Source organism: Muntiacus reevesi, chromosome 10 (genome assembly GCF_963930625.1).
Source record: "Muntiacus reevesi chromosome 10, mMunRee1.1, whole genome shotgun sequence".
NCBI lineage: Eukaryota > Metazoa > Chordata > Mammalia > Artiodactyla > Cervidae > Muntiacus > Muntiacus reevesi.
In genome coordinates this window covers 10771956-10798883 of record NC_089258.1, presented here as the reverse complement: position 1 = coordinate 10798883, position 26928 = coordinate 10771956, and the positions used below count along the sequence as shown (strand labels likewise).

General features: G+C 43.2%; 1 protein-coding gene across 1 annotated transcript in view; it reads right to left on the bottom strand.

The window, feature by feature from the left end:
* Window positions 1-26928, bottom strand: part of NTRK2 (neurotrophic receptor tyrosine kinase 2) — a 388739-nt gene that overhangs the window by 55209 nt on the left and 306602 nt on the right. Inside the window, exons 16-17 of the mRNA XM_065946651.1 lie at window positions 24227-24399; window positions 16509-16743 (exon numbers count right to left, since the gene is read on the bottom strand). Coding sequence (XP_065802723.1) covers window positions 16509-16743; window positions 24227-24399 — 408 coding nt within the window. The remainder of the gene's footprint in view (window positions 1-16508; window positions 16744-24226; window positions 24400-26928) is intronic.

Sequence of the window (26928 nt, the reverse complement as noted above, 5' to 3'; positions counted from 1 at the left end):
TTTAAAAAGGGTTTGAATGCACTTGGAAAAAGGAGCGATGGTGATCAGGAGCAAGTGCAGGTTCATCAAGATTAGGTCATAGTAGGTGGTCGTCCCCTTTCTGTTAGGTGAACTACAGGATAGGGACAAGGGAGAATGAACAGCATGAAGTTTATTGATTTCATCAAGACTCTTGGCAAAGACCCCCGTAGTATCCTTGAGATGTAAGGACATATGGGCTGAAAAGTGAAGTCGCTCAGTGGTGTCCGACTCTTTGCGACCTCTACCAGGTTCTTCCATCCATGGGATTTTCCAGGCAAGAATACTGGAGTGGATTGCCATTTCCTTCTCCATGGTCTGAACTTGTGGATAGTTAAACATTGGTATGTGCCTGCCTAGTTTAACACTGCCCTGTCCAGGACTGATTCACTCCAATGCTCTTTAGCTCTGAGGGGTTCTCATTAAATGTTCAAATATACTTAAAATAATGATAGCTGACACACAAAATACTCACTATGTGGTGGGTACAATTTCAAGCGCATTTAATCCTTACAGCAATAATTTGAAAAGGTATTATGGTCACTGCCATTTAACAATTGAAGAAATTGAGTGCAAAGAGGTTAAGGAGCATGTTCAATGTCACAGAGTTAGTCAGAGGTAGAATTGGAATTTTAACCTAGGCAGTCTGACCCCAGAGTCTAAGTTCTGTATGCTACCCTAATCCCCACTACTACCTCCATGCTTCAGATGCTCTAGAATGCTCTCAGCCAGGACTCTACCGTATCTGACTGATGGTCATTCATGCACTGGTTTGTAATGTTCTAAAGTAGGACCTGTAATGTACAGACTCTCAAGGGATCCATGGAAAAAATTCAGAGGGTTCTGTAAGCCTGGTTTGTATCTAATTTTCACTAACCTAACAAAAGTTAGTATTTCCAATCCTTAACATTGGCAGCAAACCACAGTACTGTCACCTATAAAAGCAGATATTTTCATGTTACATGATTGTTGTTGCAGGTATCTCAACACATCATTTATGCTCATCACCTGTAAATTATAGGGATTATTAGACCTGCCAACAGATCTCATTACTGAATATTTTAACAAAAACACTGGCATTATTATATTACATTTTAAACATGTTGTAACTGTACTGTAATGGAACGGCATACCTGTTTAGCCCCATGTATTTCATGTTATGCATTTAAAGCCTTATTTGGGGAAGGAGTCCCTAGACTTCATCAACTTGCTAAAGGGCAGAGACTGCCCCATGCTGTCGAAGCCAAGTTTGCACTACAGGGTGTATGGCTTAGGCCATGATGATTTCCCTTCATGACATGTGTTTCATGCTCAAGCAAATAGTTATGACTAATCATGGCTGACAAAAGGTAAGCAAGTGATAGTTCTGGACCACAAAGAGAAAAAGGAAGCATATCACACAGAATATTAAAATGGGTTTTCTGCAGTGGCAGCTAAAGTTGTCTTTAAGGATACAGTAGAAGAAATACAGAGTACAAATCAACAGGCAGAAAGGATCAGGGAAGTCCTTTGACATTCTCAAAGACCTCATAAACATCAGTCTAGCCTGGGAGGGCTGCCCAATAGAGTATAAAAAGTGGTTGTAAAACACTCGTGGGAGGAATGTCATAAATCCAGGGGACAAGAATTGAAAGAGTGATGGCCAATGTATGTGCCCCTATGTCAACACCCTGAGACCACCCTATAAAGATCTGAAACAGTGCCCACATTTCTAGGAACCCATCCAAGTTTCTGGCATGTTTATCTAAGCATTTCTCCAAACATGGGCAATGGGGCCCAATATACGCCACAGGGTTTCCATATTGTTCCTGTTCATCGATTAGAAGAATAACTCACATACATACTCTCTGCGCCTTCCACAGTGGCTTCATGACAGCACCAAGGAAGAGGCAGAACGAACTTCTTTGCCATTTCACTGAGATGGAAAATAAGGTCAAAGAAGTGAAATGAGTTGCTCAGAGCCACACACTGCATACATACTACAGGTGAGTATGAAACCAGGTCTGCTGTTTGCTGGTTCCATGTTCCTTGGCATAGTAACCAGATTTGAAATCTGGAAAGAATCCAGATTCCTTCCTTGAGAAGTCAGACTAGCTATATCTGAAGCCCTTTAAAGCTGTGGTTCTGAAATTTAAAGTATGCATCCCCTTCTCTCCTATAGCCAATCAAGATTGAGAAATCTGCCCTACAAAGTGAACCAGTGTCCCAGCTGGACCTGTATGACCACTAAGGGCAGAACCCAGAGAATTCACCAGGCAACATGTCTCCACCTCCCAAAAAGAAGACTGGAGAAGCTGGGCATGTGATGAGGGCACCAGGGAGGTTCAGAGTGGGAAGAACATGGGTTTTTCCTTCCAGCGCAGGGGTTCAAATGTCAGTTCTGCCACTTGGATGAGCTATGGGGTCTCAGGAAACTGACTTCACCTCTCCAAATATTACTCTGTTCGTCTGCATGTGGTTGAGAAGGTTATGTGTCAGGCTGAGATATAAAAAGAGGCCAGTGAATGATAGTCTTCCTTACAAGACCCAACATCAACCCTCTAAGATATTAGCAGGGGCCTTTTAGGGTCACAACTGTTTCCTACAAGGAAACGTAATGAGTTTTCCAGGAGAAATTCACTACTTGCTCTAAAAGAGCTGGAAGAGTTCAAACACCTGAGGTGGCCACAAAAACAACAGTAAAATGCTGATGTGAGACTTAATTCACTGCGCAACTTCATCTTGGAGTAAAGTCTCCCTCTGTGCCCTAAAAACTGGAGCATCAATGACTATACTCTCGCAAACGGTTCCTGTGCTCAAACTACTTCTGAGGCATGAGCCTCAAATCCTCCTCAGCCTCCTCTGCGGTATCCCCGTCATCAGCAACATGTGAATGAACCAAATTATCTCCAGGGCTGAGGGCGTGGGCCACATAGCTGGCTCCACCGTCAAAGGAGCCCGGCGTCATGTTCTCCACCCCCTTAGGAGGTGGCTAGTGCTGTCGTAGGAATGTGAGGGAGGAAGGCAGCCTGGAAATGCCATGTAGGGAAGAAACTGTTCCATTTCAGCGTGAGGATTCTAAAATAGCTGCTAATAAAAAGCCTTCACACTGTGACACTTCAATACAGACACCCACAAGGATACCTTGACAAGCTGTTTGACTCCTCACAAGCTTTTTCTTGCTTTTCCTGCACAGGGCCCCCACCAGTCACCCACACAGACATACATCTATGCAGTGACAGAGAAAGCCAGCAGGGGTCTGCCTAGACTGTAGGACCAGCCGGGGAGCCCCGGTTCCCAGTAGGAGGGAGGCATCGCTGCTCTGATGTTGGCTTGTCCAGGTACCTGTCACAGCAATTTGAACCTGCTGCTTTTTCTCTCTCTCTCTCCTTCTGTTGTCGTTGACAATACTTAGCCAGACAATGAGTCAAGCTTACCTCCCGGGATGAGAGGGGAGAACATCAAATGATATTCCATTTACCAATTCAGAAATGCCATGGTTCAGTGGATCTAGGCTCTGAAGATAAGGAGAGTAGAACATGACTCTATGATAGTGATTAAAATCTGAAGAGCTTCTCCCACTGGAAGTCCTAACGATCCATTAATTACTATAGCACTATCTCCATCAGGAAAATAATAGGTCAAGTTTGAAAGAAGTTTTAACAGCACTTATTCTATTTCTGAAGCTTGATAATTAAGATCTTTCATAAAATTACTATGTGCATCTCACCATAGATGAGACCATATTACCTACTTTCTATAAATGCTGCTGAGCAGAAACCAGATGATTCTTATACTTGACTGTCCTTCGGACTCACCTAAGAAGCTTGTTAAAAGTATTAATTCCTAATTCTCATCTTCAGAGATGCTGGATCAGTATATCCAAGGTGAGATCCAGTAATCAGTATTTTGAAGAAATCACTTTGAGTTATTCAGTGGCATGGTCAAGCTTGGGATGTGTGATAGCACTAGGTAAGGTCACCCTGCTATGCCTCTTGAGCATGAAAAGAACTTGAGAAGTTGTCTAACAGTTGGATATCCTAAAATAGGGCTTCCCTAATGGCTTGGGGGTAAAGAATCCACTGGAAATGCAAGAACAGCAGGAGACTCAGGTTTGACCCCTGGGTCAGGAAGTTTCCCTGGGGGAGGGTATGGGAACCCACTCCAGTATTCTTGCCTGGAGAATCCCATGGACAGAGGAGCCTAGCAGGCTACAGTCCATAGGGTTGCAGAGTCAGACATGACTGAAGCGACTTAGCATGCACATTCTAAAGCAACTTTATGTTTGAGAATTCTCTTACTGGAATTCAATTTGGAACTTGTTTTTATTAGGTAAGTAGAATTTTTCAGTTTTTAAGCCTTTACTAAGTTCTCATGACTGCCAATTAATGACTACCAAGAGAAGCTATTGTCACTCTGCAGAGATATACATCCTGGAGTTTTTAATGTCTTCATATGTACACAGATTAGGTTAGGTTGTTGTAACAATCTCTTGTAATTTTATAATTCTTCAAATCTGGATCAATAGACTAAACAGGAATGTGAACTAACTGCCTGAGGACAGAAATCTAAGAAAGTTTTATGGAGAGTTGAGAGATAAAGTTAAATCATACTTGCACCTAGGACCTATTTCCACCCTGAAGTTCCACTAGTATGGATAAATCTTTACTTCCAAAGACTTCAAGGGGAATGGTGTACAAGCTTTCTCAGACCTTCCTTTTAGGCAATTATCATAATCAATAAGAACCTAGAAAGAGTTCAGCGCTGTGTGAGGCATTACAGAGGTTAATGTTAGAAGCACGTTCTACCTGAGAAGTACTTGTAATCAGGTCACCTAGTCTTGATTATAACTTCAGTCATCTGCAATAGTCTTTAAGTTCAATACCACCTGCATCTGCTATTCTTTCTTTTTTAAAAATTATTTAAAATTTTAATTGGAGGCTAATTACTTTACAATATTGTGGTGGTTTTTGCCATACATTCATATGAATCAGCCATGGGTGTACATGTGTTCCCCATCCCGACCCTCCCCGCCACCTCCCTCCCCATCCCATCCCTCAGGGTCATCCCAGTGCACCAGTCCTGAGCACCCTGTCTCATGCATCGAACCTGGACTGGCGATTTATTTAACATATGGTAATATACATGTTTCGATGCTACTCTCTCAAATCATCCCATCCTCGCCCTCTCCCACAGAGTCCAACAGTCTGTTCTTTACATCTGTGTCTCTTTTGCTGTCTCGCATATAGGGTCATTGTTACCCTCTCTCTAAATTCCATATATATGTGTTAATATACTGTATTCATGTTTTTCTTTCTGACTTACTTCACTCTGTATAATAAGTTCCAGTTTCATCCACCTCATTAGAGCTGATTCAAACACATTCTTTTTAGTAGCTGAGTAATATTCCATGGTGTATATGTACCACAGCTTTCTTATCTGTTCGTCTGCCGATGGACATCTAGGTTGCTTCCATGTCCTGGCTATTGTAAACAGTGCCAAGATGAACATTGGGGTGCACGTGTCTCTTTCAGATCTGGTTTCCTCGGTGTGTATGCCCAGAAGTGGGATTGCTGGGGCATACGGCAGTTCTATTTCCAGTTTTTTTTAGGAATCTCCACACTGTTCTCCATAGTGGCTGTACTAGTTTGCATTCCCACCAACAGTGTAAGAGGGTTCCCTTTTCTCCACACCCTCTCCAGCATTTATTGCTTGTAGACTTTTGGATAGCAGCCATCCTGACTGGCGTGAGATGGTACCTCATCGTGGTTTTGATTTGCATTTCTCTGATAACGAGTGATGCTGAGCATCTTTTCATGTGTTTGTTAGCCATTTGTATGTCTTCTTTGGAGAAATGTCTGTTTAGTTCTTTGGCCCATTTTTTGATTAGGTTGCTATTTTTCTGGAATTGAGCTGCAGGAGTTGCTTGTATACTTTTGAGATTAATTCTTTGTCAGTTGCTTCATTCTTTCTTTAAGACTCAACTCAAATTCTATTTCTCTCCCAGATTTCATTGCACATGCCAATAAAAATCAATTTATCTCTACACTTCACAACACGCCTAGCATTAGAGTGATTCATTATGGTTCTTCTCCCCAAGAGATTTGTGGTCTTCTTTATGGAACAGAATACAGAATCTCACTCAGAATCTACATTTTGGAGAGATATGACTAAAAATTATATATGCAATACCATATTGAACAAATTCAGTCCTTATCCATCCAAGGTGTTCTGTCCCTGACCACAGGACAAAGACTGTGGGAAAATGTGAAAAGTGTGGAGTGTTATTAATATTCTGTTCACACGGCTTTTTCCAAAGCTTTCTTGAACTAGTTCACATTTTGAGCCTTGGGAATCTCTTAGAGGTAACAAGGAAGCTTAGATAATTTTTTCTTGCTCAACACTCACTGAAGATGGAGAAAATCTACTCTCTTGCGAAAGTAATAATCTTGTGTAGGCAGGAAAACTTTGATTGTAGAAGTATTATGTAAATGTAAGTTACTTAATTAAAAAGAAAAAATCCTTCACAGGAAGTAGCTGATCTAAAGAGGTGGGAGAACTTGTTTTCTTTACTGCGGCTTACAAGTAGTTCACTGATAGATTTTTTAATGACATATTAATCATCATTGAGAGATGGCAACTGTCTTCTACTTTTAGATGGAGTGACAGGGAAAAAATATACTGTCTCATCACAAACAACCAAAAACTAACTTAAATATATACATGAAACAATTATTTTCAAAACACTAGATAACAGGCAATGAGAGATCATGATTCTTGAGAGGTTAGAAACAAACATAGTGAATCGTATGGCTGCCAAAATTAATTCATTCATTGGTGGAGCACAGCATGCTGCTTGAGTTGAGGAGAAGGAGCTGAGAACCCGGAGAGATCAAGGTGATTACAGTGGATAACACACAAAACCAGAGAAGAGAGAGCTGCACACAGAAAACTCTGAGGATCTACAGAAGGCGCCTTTCAAGTATTCAGATGAGTATTGATCATTGCATGCAAGTGAGGACACCCTCAGTGACTGGGAAAGAACTACCCAAAAGGATCAGTGCCCACTGCTCACATAGGACCAGGGATACTGCCAGTTCCCATGAAGCAAAGTGAAAAATCTCATGATTCATGGGGAATTAGGTTGAGTGCCTAGTAGGCCTTGCCTCAGCAATGGGGAATTATTAGTTCTAAAGTAAGCAGTGGTTTTGAAATGCCTAATAAATTGTACCAGCAACACACAAAGGGATCAAATAGTTTCAAGGCATTATAACCACATTTCAGAACAAAGCTCAAAAATATTTTTAGTAAGGCAAAATATCCAGCATACAGCAACATAAAATTCACAATGTCTGGCATCCAATCTAAAATCATAAGGCGCACAAAGCTCTTGGAAAATATGATCCATGATAAGGAGAAAAATCAAACAATGAAAATAGATCCAGGACTACATACATAATAGAACTACAGGCAAACATACTGAAACATTTATTACAAACTTATAAAACATAATTATAAGACTATAGTTTTATAATATAAACATTTAAATATAAATTTAATATACAAATATAAATTTAAATATAAAATGTTTATAATAAACATTTATTATAAAAGTTAACTAGAGGAATGGAAGATATAAGAAAAGGTCCATATAGAACTTGTAGGAATGAAAACTTGAATAAGTTATATGAAAACTGCAATGAATGGGAATGAATGAAAATTAGACACTGCAGAAGAAAAAATTATGGAAGTTGAAGACAAAATAATAGAAATTATCCAAAATGAAACACACAAAGGAAAGAGAATCCAAAAATAGAAAAAGAGCTCGGTGAACCATGAGGAAGCTTTAAGTAACTTAACAAATGTGAAATTGGAGCCCCTGCAAGTAACGAGAGCACAGAAGAAATATTTGAACAAATAATGGCCAAAAATATTCAAATTGATGAAAATTATAAGCCCACAAATCCAAGAAACCCAGTGAATCCAAGGGAAAATCTTTAAAGCAGTTTGAGGAAAAAGATGCATTATATACAGAGGAATAAAACTCTCCTATTGAAAAATGCCAGCAATTTTATTTTTTAGCAGTTAATATGTGGCACTTCAATTTATTGTACTCAGCAAGCTTTAAAGGCAGATGCTTACTGAGAGTAAAGAAACAGAGGCCATGATGGCACCTAAGGTGAGCATGTAATGGTTTCTTTGCTCTTCTCAAAGCCACTCACTTTGGCTTCCTTTTCACCTGTAGTACAATCACAGTTTATCTAGATCTTCAGAAAGCCATTGATCTCTGCTAGTAAGTTCAGTCCTTGGTCTTGGCCAACGTGTGGTCAGTGAGGTATAAGAAGGAGTCTTTGCAGAAGAGTTCTGGGAAAGAGTTACTTCCTGATGAAAGAAAGGTATATAGGTAGAAATTATTTTTTCCCTGCAGCCATCCTGCCTCCTTTCTCCTCCAATTGCAGTTTTGACATGTTTGGAATTGAGGCAACCATCCTTGAGTCATGAATAAAAGACCAAGAAAATGTCATGTGCCAGTAAATTGCTCTGATGCTGGAAAGTTTCTGAACCCATTAGAAAACTGCCCACCTGTAAATTTCTTGTAGGGTGAACAAAAGCAACTCCCTATCTGCTTGGCCTACTACTAGTAGCTAAATGCTAAGTGCATTCCCAACTAACTGATAGAAAAGGGAAATCAGATATTCAAACTTTTGTCTTTAGGATTGCAGTTGGATGCTCTTTTCTCTGTATCGTTGTTAGGTCTTTATTGTCAGTGTCCTTTTTAAGGGGCTCTGGTCTCGGTAATGCAAAGATATGGAATGTGACAGATATAAGACAGCTGAAGTCTAACTGCTTCCAGATGGGTAAAAATGGGAGAAAGTATCTACTGAAGATACTTCTCAGTACTTTGAAGAATCAGAACCCTTCTGGCCCATGCAAGTCAATGGGCTATTGCCTACCATCCTTTCCAGCACACCTGAAAACACCAATTTCTGTATGTAGTACTTCTGTGTACAAAGAGGAAGGGCTCTTGATTTCAAGAATAAGAGACTCAGAAGACTAAAAAACAAGAGGATTTATCCCATCATCTGCTAACAGACTCCACTAGTTGGTAAATGGATGGAACCAGGGCTCTGGACAAAGCTCTGGATAGAACCAGGGCTCTGAACAAGGCCAGCTCTTTTGCACAGACTTTGGCCACTTCCTATAGCCCTTCTGCAAAAGCCACAAGTCCCAGTAATAGATTAAAAGCTCTAAGGAGTTCTGTAGCAAGGAAATTATTGCTTACTTAGTGATCATGGATCTCTTTTACTGGCAAAAGAGATGGATCAGCTAATGAATCTAGTTTGAGAGACACTGCACTAGACCAATCAAATACATAGAGCAGTGGAAATCTGGGGATCTGTTGGGCAGGTCTATTTTCATAAGCTGCCAGAATGCAATCTGACATGTCACTTTCTGGCATAAAATCTCTCAGCAGCTTCCCACTGACAAAAGGACCAAGTCCAAAGAATTTGGCATAGAAACAGGCAGCTGTGAAGTCTGATAATAATGTGAATAGCCTACTTTTTTAGCCTCAAGTGTATGTAAAGGAGCCTCATTCCCAGGCCATGCATTATGATGTTTTCACACCATCTCTGTTCCTATGCTACCTCCTAGGCCAAGAATTCCCCCCTCCCCTCATCGTCCACAGCCTTCTTGCCAATAGAGAAATTTCTGGTTCATATCTTAAATACCAGTTCAAATGTCTTGTCTTTGTGAACTTGACTCTGATTTCCCAAAGCAGACTGGTAGCTTTCTTTCTAGGGTTCCCTAAACATATTTCTATTGATATTTCAGCATCCATCACATTGTGTTCAGGTACTCAGCTGTGTCCAACTCTGTGTGATGCCATGGACTGTAGCCCGTAAGGCTCCTCTGTCCACTGAATTTTCCAGGCAAGAATTCTGAAGTGGGTTGCCACTTCCTACTCCAGGGGATCTTCCCAACCCCGGGATGGAACGCACGTCTCTCGTGTCTCCTGCGTTGGCAAGTGGATTCTTTATCACTAGCACCAGCTGGGAAGCCCCTTCCTCACACTGTGCTGTGTGTGCTCAGTCACTTCAGTTGTGTCTGACTCTTTGTGATCAAACGGACTGTAGCCCACCAGGCTCCTCTGTCCATGGGCTTCTCCAGGCAAGAATACTGGAGGGGGCTGCCATGCCCTCCTCCAGGGGGAATCTTTCCAACCCAGAGATCAAACTCACATCTCCTACATTGCAGGCAGATTCTTTACTGCCAAGCCACCAGGGAAGCCATTATCACACATCTAAAGACTGCCTTTATTATGTAGTATAGTATCTAGCACATGGCAACTGCTTCATTAATGTGTGTTGAATGAATGAATAAACGGACACTCACCCACCCTGTTACAACTCCAAAGCATATGTGAAAGGTTCTTAGGGAGACTTGAATACAAATTGAGCTAATTTAGAATCTTAAAACAACTTATGCAAATCTACTTTAACATAGAATCAGCCTGAACTCAATGTTCTGATTCCTGTCCAACAGGCAGGTTCCTCTGAACTGTGCTTTTTCTGTGTCACTCAAGGCATAAAATTAAAGATGATTTCATAGAATAAACAACCTCTTATGTTCCTAGGGCCACTTTCATCAAAAGAACCTAACCGGAAAGGTCTATAATTGTTTGTGTGAAAGTTAAGAGTCATCATGTGAGTATCTATTAAGGAGAAAAATAAGGAAATGGTATCTGTAAAAGAGAGTTAATGATATAGAGAACATTCTTTTTTCAGGAAGAAGATGTGTTGCCTTTTTAAATGAATGTTCTGTCTCATTTTAAGGGTTCTTGGCAAATATATCAGAGGAATTTGTCCACTATAGTGTTAATGTAAATAAGTTTCAGCTCTGGGCTTTCTATTGAAAATAAATCGTCTGAGATAAAGATGTCCCTGTATCTCTAGCTTTACTTCCTGAAGGCAGTGCTCCTAGATCCAGCACCAGGCCTGTCTGCAAGTCTGAGTATCTTCAGTTTTCATCAATAGAGCTAAAAAGACACACTCATCAAAGCTTTGCTTTGTATGTGTCCTGTTCAGCATACCTAGTCTGTGCCACACACTCTGCCAGTTTGCACAGATACAAAGATAGATAAGATTTGTCCTCTCTCTGCTCTCATATCAATGAGAAGACGAGCAGATTTCCATGATGCAAAATGCTCTGTGCTGTAATGCTTATTTCTAAGAAGTATTGAGGGATCATAGACTTGTCAGCCATTATTCTGCTTGGAGGAAGTCAGGGAAGTGGTGGAACTGAAGTTATCTCTTAGGAATTAGCAGTTATCACCAGGTAGACACAGTGCTGCTCCTCATAATGGGGATGACCTGAGCATTTTACACAGCACCATAGAAACACCTGTGGCATGAGTTAAGATCTACCCATCTACTCAACAATCTATCTACTCATCTATCTCTCTAATTATCATCTACCTACCTATCTATTTAGAAATGCTCACATTACAAGCAAATATTCCTTAAAAAATAAATACTTTGTTTTTCAAGACCAAGGTATGAAAATTAACCCTTGATTATTTCTCATGTGCTTGTCCAGTTTTTAAATTACCTAAGCCTTCTCTCCTCTGTGGTTCAGGACTTTATTTTCTAGTTTATCATCGTTTTTCCTCCCAGGTAGACAGATTAAGGGACAAAGTACCTAAAGTTCAAAACAGTTCTTTTTGCTACTTGTTATATCAGCTTATTTTAACAAAACTTGTCTTCCTTTCTTTCTGCTGTTGATAAACTGTATTAAGCACTTGCAGATGATTTCCAGATTTGTTTATATCATTTTAACATTTTAGGATTCTCGTCATGGCCTTTAACCAAGTTAGATTCACTTGCTTCTTTAAATGTCCACTATTAATGAGCTTTCTAATTCTGTTTCCTTGCTTTTTCTTAAGTGAAAGATGAATTAAAGGATAAGATTGCTTACCCCCACCACCATAAAACTAAAATTCAAAGTGTTGTATAAGACTTAAAAGTGAGGATTTCATATCTTTGGGGCTCTGTACTCACCAATGGTCACCATTCATTTTAAAGGCATGTTGAAACCAAATCATGGAAAATACCAAAGCACACATTTAAAAAAATTCAGTGGATCCACTGAGGCATAGTAATGATCAAGTAGACTGAGATCCTAGGTCTCTGACAGGCAGAATGTGACAGAAATCTGGTTCAGATGCTTCCTAAATGCCAGGCTTTGCCAGTGGAGGGAAGGAATAAAAACGAAATGAAAGACTGGTACTGCAGAGCTGCTAATTAAAACAATTCAGAGAACATAAATGCTAGAGTAATTTTGGACCTGCCATATCAGGCTGGTTTCAATGCAAATGTAGTGTTCCGATTTCTTCCTTCTTTAGGAAGATATAATTAGCTCAGCTGCAACAGGGTGGAAGCTTTGAGGCAGCCGTTTCCTGGTGCTACCAGCTCCCCCATGATGGAGGAACAGCTGCCACCCGCCCCTCCCGCCATGGATCACACAGAGCTGGGGCCACCTCGCACGGCAGCTCACAAGCCACCATGAGCAGAAGGCTCAGGCTGCCAGTGGGATTGGTTCTTGCTTAAAGATAAAGAACATGTAACTCCTCAATCCAGTTGACTCCATGCCCAAACAGCATCTTTCCATGGAAGATACCCTTGGTGAAGACAAAAGTCCTCCTCCACTACTGCGTAGGAAGGATATTAACAGTGGTGATGATGATAGCCTACATCAGCCACAGCAGTTCCCCACCTTGGAGTGTGAAGGCTTTTGAAGAAATTAAGAACAAAATAACTACAAAAATGTGCCCACAAATGAGCTGTAAGGAGAACAGATTCCCCAGCTTCCAGGGCAGAAAAGATGAAGAGAAACCATGATGGGGACGGGCTTAACACTAAGCTTATGGATGATTCAACAGGTGGGTAACTTACGTGAAAGCAAAAGTGTCCTGGGAGATTGCCACACAAAGTCATGCTGGACTCACATGCAGAAACAGAGCAACAGCTTCTACTTGTTCATTGGACAAACTCAAGAGAATGAACTCCATGGATCGACTTTTGGTATTTGAATAAGCAAAGATATTCTACAAATGAGTTCTATGACAGTAAATACTTTAATGGAACCAAAAAGTAGATTACCATTTGAAAATTTTAGAGATAGCAAAATGAAACTCATAATTTCTTATTTTTTCTAAAGTGAAGTCGCCCAGTTGTGTCCGACTTGTAGCAACACCATGGACTGCAGCCTACCAGGCTCCTCCGTTCATGGGATTTTCCAGGCAAGAGTACTGGGGTGGGTTGCCATTGCCTTCTCCAGGGGATCTTCCCAACCCAGGGATTGAACCTGGGTCTCTTGCATTGTAGACAGATGCTTTACCGTCTAAGCCACCAGGGAAGTCATTTTTTCTAAGCTACTACTAAGTTGGCCAGTTCTTAAGCTCATCATCCACTTTGTGCCAAATCCCACCCGGCCCACTTGTCACAGAGGTCAAGGTAAGGCTGGTTCTTTCTCCTCATCCTCAATGGGAACAACAAACAACAAAGTGAACATATAAACCTTGCAGCTGCAACTGAGTAGAGACCATGGCAGGGGGATTAAATCAGTGTGGCACCTGAAGCACATTTCTTAATGACTGGGATAGTTCTGTGAAGAACATTAACAAATAAAGAAACTGGGAATCATTACTTCCTCCAATCTATTCAGAAGAAAATACTTCAAGAAAATGTCACTAAATGGAGGATTTTCTTTTTAACAAAATCAGAATATACGGTAGATGACAAATCACAATGTTTTAAAATGCATAAATGATCAAGGCTAAATTCTCATGTTTATAATGATGGTCATTGCTTTGCTAGTATTTTTAAAGCTTTCTAAATCAAGATATAATTCTTCTACCATAATATTTACCCTTTTAAAGTACATGTTCAATGATTTTTATTATATTATTTAGTATTATATACATACTAAACACCCATCACACTACACAATTATAGAACATTTTCATCACTCCAAAAAGAAATTCCATATCCAAACCAGTCACTTCTCATTCTCCATTGTCTCCTAGCTTCTGGCAACAACTAATCCACCTCCTGTTTTGTGGATTTCCCTATTCTGGATATTCCGTATAAATGGAATCATGTAGTATGTGACCTTTTGTGCTTGGTTTCCTTCACTTAACCATAATAATGTTTTCAAGGTTCATATTGTAGCATGAATCAGTACATCGTTCCTTTTAATTAATGAATAATAGTTCATCATATGGATGATCGCATTTTGTTTATCTGTTTACTATTTGATGGACACTTAAACTGTTTCCACTTTTGAGCTATTATGAATAATGCTGCTATCTCATTTGTGTACTTCTGTGTGTGTGTGACGTGTGTGTGTACATGTGGTTTTAATTCTCTTGGGTATATACCAAGGAGTAGAATTTCTGAGTTATATGATGACTCTTTGTTGTACATTTTGAGGAACTGCCAAACTATTTCTAAAGCAACTACACCATTTACATTCCCACCAGCAATTTATGAGGGTTCCAATTTCTCCACATCCCTGTTAACACTTCTTATTGTCTGTTTTGCCCAGTGGATGTGAAGGGGTACCTCATTGTGGTTTTGATTTACATTTCCCTAATGACTGATGATGTTGAGCATCATTTTATGTACTTATTGGCCATTTGTTTATTTTCTTTGGGGGCACCAAAAGAAACTTAAATCTTTTACCTATTTTATAATTGGGTAATTTATCTTCACATTGTTAAGTTTTTCAGTCGTTTTCTTCAGAATTATTTTTCCAGAGATTGTAGAAAAGGACACTGAGTCCCACCTCATTCAGTCACAGCTCTGAGAATGAAGCACGGCTTTATTGATTTGGATAATGATAAAGTTGAAAATATTTACTGAGCACTTACTTTGTGCCAGACCACTCTGAAACCTTTATTAACTTACTGTGAAAGGGAGAGTTATTGCCAGGGCCACATGTTTCTTCCCTGGATGCCCATCAAAATCAGTAAAGATTGTGTTTAAGGAAGAACCTGTGTGTTCATTTGTCTCCTGGGACAGGGAAACGCCCCCATCTCTCCACTTCCTGCCAAGGAAGCAGAGCTAACAGAACACACAACCATTGGCATGTAACCTCCTGCCAAGTTTTAGCTTTCTAGACCAAACTAGTCATCACTAGACTTAGAATAGGTGCTTATCAAAATGCTTATCACAATGCTTATCAAAATGACAAAGGAAGAAACCCCACAAAACAATCCACAGAAGAATTTGCAGCTAGGCAATGGCTTCATTGTCTTAGACTAATTGTAGTAAAGTCAGCTCAGCTAAAAGGCAGACATTGAGGTGAGGGAGGCTGCAAGGAGGAGTACAGGAGACAAAAGGAGGAGGTTCTTGCCCAAAGATAAGTCATGATGGGAGGAGCAAAGGCAAGGACAGGCATGTTCTTCACCAGGTGTTCTAGAACACTTATTTCTTTTCTTCTCTACATCCCTCTGCTCTTAAAAATCAAGCATGACAACAAGAAAAAAAATAATGGGCGGTTTGAGATGGTAGAACATGGCCCCAAATCTTCACTTTCAATATCAGAACTTCCCAGTTTCCATAAATGACCCTTTTCTTTCATACCCGAGTTCTGAGATCTCAGTTAACAAATCTAATATTCCAAGGGGGTTAACAACAGGTAATCAGTGGAGTTGCATCATTGAATACAATTCTAGCCATTAGCATGTTAAAGGGTGGAACCCCAGACAGACTGGCTAGGACAGAACCTCTTACCAAGATGGCCACCAACCAAGATGGTTCTCAGCGGGAATTTCCAACGTCTTAGGGTACCTTCATTTATGTGAACAAGTTCACCTAAAGTCAAACCTCAAACAAAAGGCTCCAGGCATAATTTCACAGGATCAAAACCACACCTCTAAATCCTTTAACTTTATGGCCTCCTAAAGTCCTCAGGCTTCCCCTGGCACAACTCTCATGTTGAAATCTTTCTCTTGACAATATCTAGAGAACCATGGAAAGGGCAGGATGGTGTTGCGGGCTGAATTATATCCTCCCCAGATTTATATGTAGAAGCTTTAGCCCCTAGTATCCCAGAATACTGTTGCATTCCGAGACGGGCCTTTAAAGAGGTGATTAAGCTAAAACGAGGCCATTAGGGTGGGCTCTAAACCAGTCTGCCTGGCATTCTTATAAGAAGAAATTTAGACACAGAGAGAGACCCCAAAGATGTACGTGCACAAAGACCATGTGAGGATGTACACAGCAAGAAGGCTCAGACTGCAAGCCAAGGAGAGAAGCCTTAAAAGAAACCAACCCTACAGTCACCTTGACCTTGGACTTCCAGCCTCCAGAGCTGTGTGAAAATCATCTTCTGCTGTGCAAGCCACTGAGCCTGTAGAATTCTGTTGTGGCAGCCCTAGCACATGAATACAAGAGGTCCCCAGGGGAGGAGGGCCCTAGGGTCTCCTCGGGGGTATAGCCGCTCACCCTGTAGTAGTCAGTGCTGTACACGTCCCGGGACATGCCGAAGTCCCCGATCTTCACCAGGAGGTTCTCGCCCACCAGGCAGTTCCGGGTGGCCAGATCCCGGTGCACGAAGTGCTGCGACGCCAGGTAGACCATGCCTGCAGCGATCTGCTGGGCGATGTGCAGCATCTGCGATTGCGTCAGCTCCGTCGGCGGGTTGCCCTCAGCCATCAGTACGGCATCCGGCCCGTGAGCCCTGGGGAGGACACGAAAGGCCTCGTGGAGCCTTGGCTCTTTGCCTTGAGGGGTCCTGTGCCCCTCATCAGCTGCTGGTGTGGGAGGATACTGCTTGCCTTAGCCAAATAGGAGGCAAGGACAATCCAGCCATAGTTTTACCTCCAAAGCCTCCAGAATACCCAGGCTTCATTTCCCAGAAAGTCTAACATTTCCAGGACCCTGTGGGCCTGAACAGTGCTCCCTCAACATACAGACAGGTTCACCTTTTAGGGCTCTGGAACTACGCTGGGGTCAGGCACTGGCTAGATTCCAAAACCCTAGAAAGCTGAAGCAAAAAACACAAGTGAACAACAGCAACAAAAAAAATGTAAATTAAAATAAAACACTGGGGGAGGGTTTCACTCTCCTGGAGTCAAGGGTCATTACACCCCAGCAGGAGCCCCACCACTCCCCCTCTCAGCCACGTCCTGCAGCAGAGGGCCCTCACCCAGGCTGGTTCCTCCAGAGTGCAGCTCGTATCTCCCCCACTTTACCCCTCCCATGGCCTGACATGGTTTCAAGCTACACTTGTCATCCTCAAGCTCAGCTCAGCAGAATAACTGAGCATCCTCATCCCAGGCATTCATTCCCAGTGAAAAATGCCATCTCCTTCAGCTCACCCCATCCCTGAGCTCCAGCTTCATCTGCACTGGCCACCACAGAGGGCAGCTTTTTGAATCACAATACATTTATTCTCTCACTGGGGCAACTTTTATTCCCCATACTATGTGTGGCGAGTGGTTGAAGTATGGTGCTGTTGTATATCTTCTTTATCTTCTGTCTTATCCAGCTTTTTCCCAGCTGTGCTGCAGCTTAAGGCATCTGAATAGTGGCTTGTGCTTCAGGGAAGGGAGGGTCTCAGTCTTAGGATGCCACTGTTAACCCCTTACCTCCACCCCACATTCCCCAACTTGGAATCCTGCCTGGTGAGCTAAGACTGGAGTCACTGCCCTGATGGACTGAGGGGGCGCTGCAGGGCCGGGGGAAAGGCTACTTTTGCTGCTGGACCTGCCAGGACAGTCTAAGGGCTTCTGCCTCCCAAAGGCAAACAAGGGAGAAGATCCTTCAGGACAGCTGGAAGCACTGCAAATAAACATGAAGTCGCTCAGTCATGTCTGACTCTTTGCGACCCCATGGATTGTAGCCTACCAGGCTTCTCCATCCATGGGATTTTCCAGGCAAGAGTGCTGGAGTGGGTTGCCATTTCCTTCTCCATCAAATAAACATAAAGATTCTAAACAGATTTTAAAGTGGGTGACCCCATCCACAGTCTTCCAGAGCTATATCAGTATTTGAAAATAAGAGCCAGAATTATCCAAGAACATCCAACTTGTTTTGCCCTTCCTCCCACAGGCCAGTCAGCCACAGTGGCTCCCAAAACACACTGTCACCAGATATTTTGTTCTTGCATTTTCAGAGAATAAGCACTGGACAGGGAGGTGGGGAATTGCCCAGTTCCGGCTGTGTCCAGCCCTGTGACCCGGGAAAGTCTTTTTAGCAAGTCCAGTTTGTTGTTGCTGCTCTTCAGTTGTTCAGTTGTGTCTGACTCTTTGTGACCTCATGGATTGCAGCACAAAAGGCTTCCCTGTCCTTCACTATTTCCTGAAGTTTGCTCACACTCATGTCATTGAGTCAATGATTCCCAATCTGTAATTCTCTCATTAGTCAAAAATCCAAAGGTCTGTTATGTTGGGTTATCATTTGGTTTGGCTGTAGTTGCTAAGTTGTGTTTGACTCTTGTGACCCAATGGACTGTAGCCTGCCAGGCTCCTCTGTCCATGAGATTTCCTAGGCAAGAGTACTGGAGTGGGTAGCCATTTGCTTCTCCAAGGGATCCTCCTGATCCAGGGATCAAACTTGGATCTCATCCATTGCAGGTGGATACTTTACTGACTGAGCCGTCACTGAGGTTCCTTTTATCTGAAAACACCTGGATATAACCTGTCTTGTTTTTGTTCAAGGCAAATCCTGACACATTTATTTCACCTCCATTCAAACTCCAGCCCTGACTGCCAATGGTCACATGGAGGAGAATACAGGAAAAGCCCTGGCTTTTTTCTGCTCAGACTTTCTCACTGGAGTAAGAAGTCTTACAGTGCAGTGGCCAAGGTTCTAGGTTACCAGAAATTAATTTGATCTCCTTCTAACATGCTAGTTTTGACCTCAGTGGGTGCAGACATCTCTGGGCCTGCTTCCTCATTCTGTGAACTGGGGATACTGGCTATACCTTCCTAATAAGATCACACTGACATACAGAAGAGGCTTTAGACACTGTTTGCATGGTGCCTTGTGGATTTTCACTTGAAAGCCAGAGGGAAAGGCTTTGAAACCAAGTTTTCCTTAAAAAAAGAAATGGATGGTGATATGAAAATATGCATTATCCCCTGTGCATTTCTTTTTGTGATTGGCCTGTGACGAGGCTCTCAGAACTGGCCCCATCCCCTCACTAAACATTACTCAAGCCCAATCCTTCCTAGCACTAAAGGGGCAGGGGAAAGTGACAGTATTTTCACTCATCATAGGCAACGCCAGGAAAGGGATCTAGAGATGCACATAAATTATGAGAAATCCTGAAACACCCAGAAAATGTAAGCCAGGGTGAAATCATCACAGATTCAGTTCAGAGAGTGGACTACTGTGACGACAGGTAATCTGTGGCTGAAATAAGGCTGTGTACCCTCTCACCAACGTGATGGACATGAATTTGTGTAGGCTCTGGGGGTTGGTGATGGACAGGGAAGCCTGGCGTGCTGCAGCCCATGGGGTCGCAAAGAGTCGGACGTGACCCAGTGACTGAACTGACTGACTGACCGACCCTCTCTGATGACGAGTGCCTGTGTACTCATGAGGTTGTGTGCAGGCATGCCGAGTTGCTTCAGTCATTTCCAGCTCTCTGCTACCCTATGGGCCATAGCCCTCCAGGCGCCTCTGTCCATGGGATTCTCCAGGCAAGAATACTGGAGTAAATGTTGTCCCCACAAACTTTCTTCTCTGACACATTGTCCTCTTTGTTTTGGTGGATGGATCCATAACCCTGGGAGTTACACCTGCTGCACTGTGGCAGCACCTGGACTGCTCTGTCCTCCAGTTTCTACGGGCACTGGACAGAGCTTCCCACAAAATTAGCACTGGGAGCTTCACGGAGCCACTGGAAGTTTCAGGAACTGTAGGATCTAAGGAACAAGTCAATTGCTGAGAGAAAGTGGACAGGGGGAAGGGTACTGCTCTGTTCAGAAATGGTACTCCATGGCTTGTACAGTCTGGATCATTTTGACTCTCTATAACCTAATGAATAGGGCTTCCTAGGTGGTAAATAATCCACCTGCCAACACAGGAGACCTAAGAGATGTGGGCTCAATCCCTGGGTGGGGAAGATCCCCTGGAGGAGGGCATGGCAACCCACTCCAGCATTCGTGCCTGGAGAATCCCATGGACAGAGGAGCCTGGTGGGCTATGGTCCATAGGATAGCAGAGAGTTGGAAATGACTGAAGCAATTTGGCACACCAGCACACAACCTCATGAATACACACACACATGTGATAGGAGAGGGGACACAGCCTTATTTCAGCCCCAGAAATCCAGACTCCTCTAAGAATCTTTCTGTGACAGAGACTTTAGGAAAATAGAAAGAGTTAGAGGCCAGTGCAAAAGGCCACCTCTGTGTGTGCAAACCCCCCATCCTGCAGCAGTCCGCTCCACAGGACCGGAAAGCAGGCGCTCTCCAGGGCCCCCTGCCCTATACCCCCTCCCCTGGGGGGTGGGGCAGGCTCCTGCATCATTAACCAGACATTTCTCCTGCTCTGGGTATCTTGAGTAGAAAGTCCTAGTGTAAAAAGAGGGCAGGCAAAGCTTTTAAATAAGTTCTTAAGAGGAGTGCAAGCAAAGGTGACAACACCTCTCTGCTTCCCTCCACAGGGTACCCTGCAGCTCTTGGAAATAATAACATATTTCACCTCTTTCAGGAGAACATGCCTCAAGAGGGGAGAGCCCCTCTGGGCTTGGGAAGCAGGTAGCAGGGTCAGGCCCTAACATAAGGCCTGTTCCTGTTGGTCCTCAACGGCTTTGGGATGAATAAAAGGGGTGGGAGGATAACTCTAGACATCTGTCTTCACAGAGAAGTTCCAATGACACTTGAGGACACAATTCATGGCAGCGTAAGGACATGGTTCCCTTCCAGAAGGAGAGGACAGACTGTAGTTCACATGCACACCCTTGCACCTGAGAACCTGATTCTTGGCATAGAAAACCTTTTGCTCCCAGAATTCAGGAGGTTCTGAAATTGAGCAGAAGAGGTTTTCAACAACTCCCCGCACTGTACAAGCTGCCAAGAAAGAATCAGGTGCCTGCTCCTTCTGGAAGGCAGAGAGGGGAACTAGGGATGGAGCTGAGACTGAAGGAAGCAACACACACACACACACAGACACAGACACACAGACACACAGACACACATACACACACACGCGTGCGCACACACACACACACACACACAGACACATACACACACAAACACACAGACACACATACACACACACATACACACATATACACACATACACACATACACACACATACACACGTGCGCACACACACATATATATACACATACACACACACGCACACACATACACACATACACACACGCACAGACACACATGCACACACATACACACACATACACACAGACACACACATGCACAGACACACATACACACACATACACACACAGACACACAGACACACAGACATACACACACATACACACACACAGACATACACACACACATACACACACACACGTGCACAGTCTGAGCTCACAGAGGCATTTACTTGAATCCAAGTGAGTACATTTGAATTTATTTTTCTACAGTTTGGGGAAAGCACCATTTTAAAATAGTGACATAGCCTAGAACATGGGAATAGAAGGAAATTAGTTCTATAAGCAGCTAGATCTCAATTAAATGCAGCTTCTTTTCTTCCTTTCACATTAGAGGAGTCAAACTGTGTATGAGCTCCCACTGTCCTCTCTCCTACCAGCTGTGTATGTGTGTTCATGAGGCTAGAGATGGTCAATGATCCAGACTGTACAAGCCATGGGGTGCCACTTCTAAACACACTAGTACCCTCTCCCCATTTCACTTGCTGTCAGCAATTGACTTATTCCTTAAATTCCACATTTCCTGAACTTTCCAGTGGCTGCATGAAGCCACTGGTGCTGATTGTATTGGAAAGCTCTCTCCAGGGCCTGTAGAAACTGGAGGAAGACAGAGTAGTCCAAGTGCTGGTGCAACGCAAAAGGTGTCACTTTCCCAGGATTATGGATCCCTCAACCAAAATGAAGAGGAAAATGTGTCAGAGAAGAAGGGCTATGGGTGCAACATCTATTGATTACCTGCCATCACAATGGGTTTCCGTGATGGCTCAGACAGTAAAGAACTTGCTTGGAATGCAGGAAATCTGGATTTGATCCATGGGTCTGGAAGAGCCCCTGGAGAAGAAATGGCTATCCACTCCAGTACTCTTGCCTGGAGAATCACATGGACAGAGGAGCCTGGCAGGCTACAGTCCATGGGGTCGCAAGGAGTCAGACACGACTAAGCAACTAACAATACGTTAGCCTTTTCTAACACACAACATTAGCCATCACAATAGTCCTAACACCAGTCCATGAGGTGGGTGTTATTATACCTCTTTTACAGGTAAGGAAACTGAGGCCGGTGGGGAGCATCTTCCTTATTTCTCTTAAGTTAAACTATCTACCAAGGAATCATAGCTAACAACTGCTAATCTTTCAAAGATTAGTTACATTTTAAAGAAAACAACCCGTTAGAGCCAGATGTGTCTTTGAGAGGATCTAACTCAGACCCACCTGAGGGTTGAGGTGATTGAGGCAAAGTGGGCTGGGGACCCACCCAAGGGCCTCAAGCAGCTGATGCAGAACAGGAAGGAGAACTGTGTCTTCCAGCCCTCACCACTGAGAGTTCTTACTTTCCCCATTGTGTAAGATCTTAAATGTGTGGCTTCCATTTGCACGTCTGCTTAATGTAAATAAAAACATCACTTGATTTCCTTCACCAAGGAGTATCGGGATCAACACACTTATTCTTGCCCCTGGTAGATGCAGGATAAGAAAACTCACTATGGGTTCCAGTAGGGTGACCACAACCATCCTCTATCTCCCTCATCAAACCCAGCCACCTTTCAGTTTCCCTCACTGAGGTAGTTGGTGTATGAGTAGAAATCATTATCAATGTATGACAAAACCCACTAAAAAAAAATAATAAAAAAAAAATAATAAAATGGGTATAAAAAAAAAAGAAAGAAATCATTAGTAGCAAGATTCAAGCTTCTGCTTGTTGAAAACGTCCTCCTGGCTTCTTTGCCACGGGCTTCCTATTCATTCTAATTCAGCCTCATGCATACCCTGCAGGCTCAGTAGTGCCATCAGAAGAGCTAAGAGACTTGCCCGAGGTCATTCAGCTAATACATGTCAGAGCTGAGATTCAACTCCAGCTCAGCATCCTGCCTGGATCATTAGTGTCCCCTCAAGAGACACTGCTCTGAGATGGCTTTCGCTTTGTGAGGTATCTCTCACTTGCTATATCTTGCAGCCCCTCCCAGGCTCCTGCACCCATTGCCCCAAGGAAGGGACCTGCCTGGGAACCTACCACTGAAACCAGACCCAGTTTGGCCAGTGCTGGAAATCCAAGCGACAACCCTATTTAGCAACCCAACAACTCCCTTTTATCCGCCATGCTTCCCCTTTCCTCATTTTACCACCTTCCGGTTTCTCCCTGACCACACAACCCTCAGGTGAAGCTGGCTATCTTTTCCTGACTTCAGGGACCTGACCTGAGTCCCAATCCTGAGTCTTCTCTAGACCTGTCCTTCCTTCTAGATGTTTCGCTTTTTTTTATGGTGTTCTTTTCACTCAATCCTCTGACCTACTGACCTCCTGGTCCTGCTTTCTGACCTCAGAACAAAGTCCAAATGTCCATCTTTCCAGCCATGACTCCTCCTACCTCCTTGTCTCAACCTCCCCTCGCCCCAGTTTTTTGCGTTGTCGGGTGTCTCCGAGACTCATCGCTCTCAGCAGCCCAAGCCTTTCCCTGTGACACCCGGGAGCCTGAGCTCTTGGTGTTTCCTTTATCAGAACGACACTCTTCTCTTATCCACCAGGCAAACTCCTACAGATCCTAAGGCCCATCTCAGATGTACAAGTCATGTACCATTTAATAAAGCAACATTCAATAAATGCAGGTGGGAATCATTAGTGTCACATTAGTAGAGTTTGTTAGTTCAGGGAAAGAAGCAATTCAGTGGATTTGGGTTCTTTTTCTGTGGCAGGCATTGGTGTTGTCACCGGGATAGATGGTTCCAGAGAAAGGCCCAGGGGCCCCTTGGTCATTCCTGGGAACTTCTTGTCCTCACCCCCAAATCACCTGGCTCCTGGCGCCTCCCGTACCTGAGGAATTTGTTGAGGTCCCCGTGCTTCATGTACTCGAAGACCATTATGAGCGGGTCGCCCTCCACGCAGACGCCATAGAACTTGACAATGTGCTCATGCTGGAGGTTGGTCAGCAGCTCGGCCTCGCGGTGGAAGTCCTTGCGTGCATTATCGCTGGCATCCTTCAGCGTCTGAGGACCAGGGGCAGAGCAGAGAAACCAACACAGGTTAGACTGAGGGCGTGAGAGGGAAGCTGTCAAGAAGGAACTACTCTAGGGGGCTTAAGGTTCCTGGATGGGAAGGACATTCATCTCATGTATCACACACTCAGGTATCAAAAAATTGAAAACAAATGGCCTAATTCACGAGGAATAAAATGTTTGTATGAAGAACTGAGTAAAAGCTCCTTCTGGATATGCAAAGTTTTTACAGTTTATGAAGTATGTGCATAGGTGTTCTCCATTAAGCGACTGACATGAACTTTTCTTTTTACAAGATGTTTAATATATTTCCTTATGCTATACAGTCAGTCCTTGTTTATTTTATATATATTAAATAGTAGTGTATATCTCTTAAACCCAGATTCCCAGTTTATCCATCCCTCCTTCTTTCCTGTTTGGTAAACATAAGTTTGTTTTCTATGTCTGTGAGTCTATTTCTGTTTTATAAATAAGTTCCTTTGTGTCATTTTTTAGATTCCACAAATATTTGCCTTTCTCTGTCTGATGGTATGATAATCTTTAGGTCCATCCATTTTGCTGCAAATGGCATTATTTTGTTCTTTTTGATGGCTGATTAACATTCCATTGTATATATGCACCACATTTTCTTTACTTATTCATCTGTTGATAGGCATTTAGTCTGTTTTCTTGACTGTTACGTCTTGGCTATTATGAATAGTGCAGGTATAAACATTAAGCTGCGTGTATCTTTTTCAATTAAAGTTTTCATCTTTTCTGGATATATGTCGTGAGTGGGATTGCTGGATCATACGGCAACTCTATTTTTAGTTTTTTAAGGAAATTCCACACTGTCCTCTATCATGGCTATACCAACCTACATTCTGACCAACAATGTAGGAGGGTTCCCTTTTTGCCACGTGCTCGCCAGCATTCGCTATTTGTAGACTTTCTGATGATGGCCATGCTGAGCAGTGTGAGGTGCGGCTGTTAAGATTTTTATCACCATCATTTTTAATGGTCCCAACCATCATCTCTCCCATTTGGGGGCCAGCTGGCTTCCCTGATAGCTCAGTTGGTGAAAAATCCACCTGCAATGCAGGAGACCCTGGTTCGATACCTGGGTCAGGAAGATCCCCTGGAGAAGGGATAGGCTACCCGCTCCAGTATTCTCGGGCTTCCCTTGTGGCTCAGCTGGTAAAGAATCCGCCTGCAATGCAGGAGACCTGGGTTCAATCCCTGGGTTGGGAAGATCCCCTGGAGAACAGAAAGGCTACTCACTCCAGTATTCTGGCCTGGAGAATTCCAGGGACTAGACAGTCCATGGGGTCGCAAGAGTCGGACATGACTGAGCAACTTTCACTTTCACTTTTGCTTGTACCTTCTAGGCTGCCCTGTGCACCTCACCCCTACTCATATAAACTTTGTAAAACTTTATATTATGAAGATCTTTGGTAGAGAGAAGAACATAATAAACCCGCAGGTATCCATCTTCCAGCTTCAACGATGAAGACATCTCCAGTCTTTATTACGTAAGCTCTCCAAAAAGACTTGCCCAGCTTGTGCCCCACACACTGCTGGCTCAGGAAATGTCTGTGCCAGCGAGCTCATGAAGGCCAGTCCCGCTGCCACAAAAACCATGCCCAAGAGCATGCCAGACGGGCTCTGGTGCCTCTAGTTTTCTGCTCACTCCATTCTGCTTCCCACCACAGTGTCACGACGGGACAACGAGCATTTGCTGATGCCACACACATGCTGAGGTCCTGTTCCATGCCAGTCCCTGGCCAGAGCTGCAGTGGCATCAAGAATATGTTGACCTAAATAGCGGTCTCAGACACTCATGAGCAAATAGGTTGATAAATCACAATTATAATTCAACCTCCAGAAACAGTGCCTAAGTGAACTGGCTCCCCTGCATCTTTATCCAGCTTGATCTCTTGACATGCCTGTTTTGCGACTTATGCTTCCACCTTATGAAATGTCTGGAGCTGCCCAAATGACACTGGCCACATTCCTCCTGCCCTGGCCGTGTTCATCTCTCTGCCTGGTATGCTGACTTGGCCGGGGTCACTGGTGTTGGAGGTTGAATAATACCCTGCTCCAAAGGTATCCACATTTTAGTCCCTGAATATCTTACCTTACATGACAAAGGGGACTTTACAAATATGATTAGGTTAAGGATCTTGATGTGGGGAGATGACCCTAGGTTATCTGAATGGCTTCAATGTCATCACAAACAAGGATCCTTAAAAGAGACAGGCAGGAGGTTTTCCCAGTAGTCATGTGTAGATGTGAGTGTTGGACCATAAAGAAGTCTGAGTGCTGAAGAATTGATGCTTTTGAACTGTGGTGCTGGAGGAGACTCTTGAGAGTTCCTTGGACTGCAAGGAGATCCAACAATCCTAAAGGAAATCAACACTGAATATTCATTAGAAGGACTGATGCTGAAGCTGAAGCTCCAGTATTTGGTCACCTGATGTGAAGAGCAACTCACTAGAAAAAACCCTGATTCTGGGAAAGATTGAAGGCAGGAGGATAAGG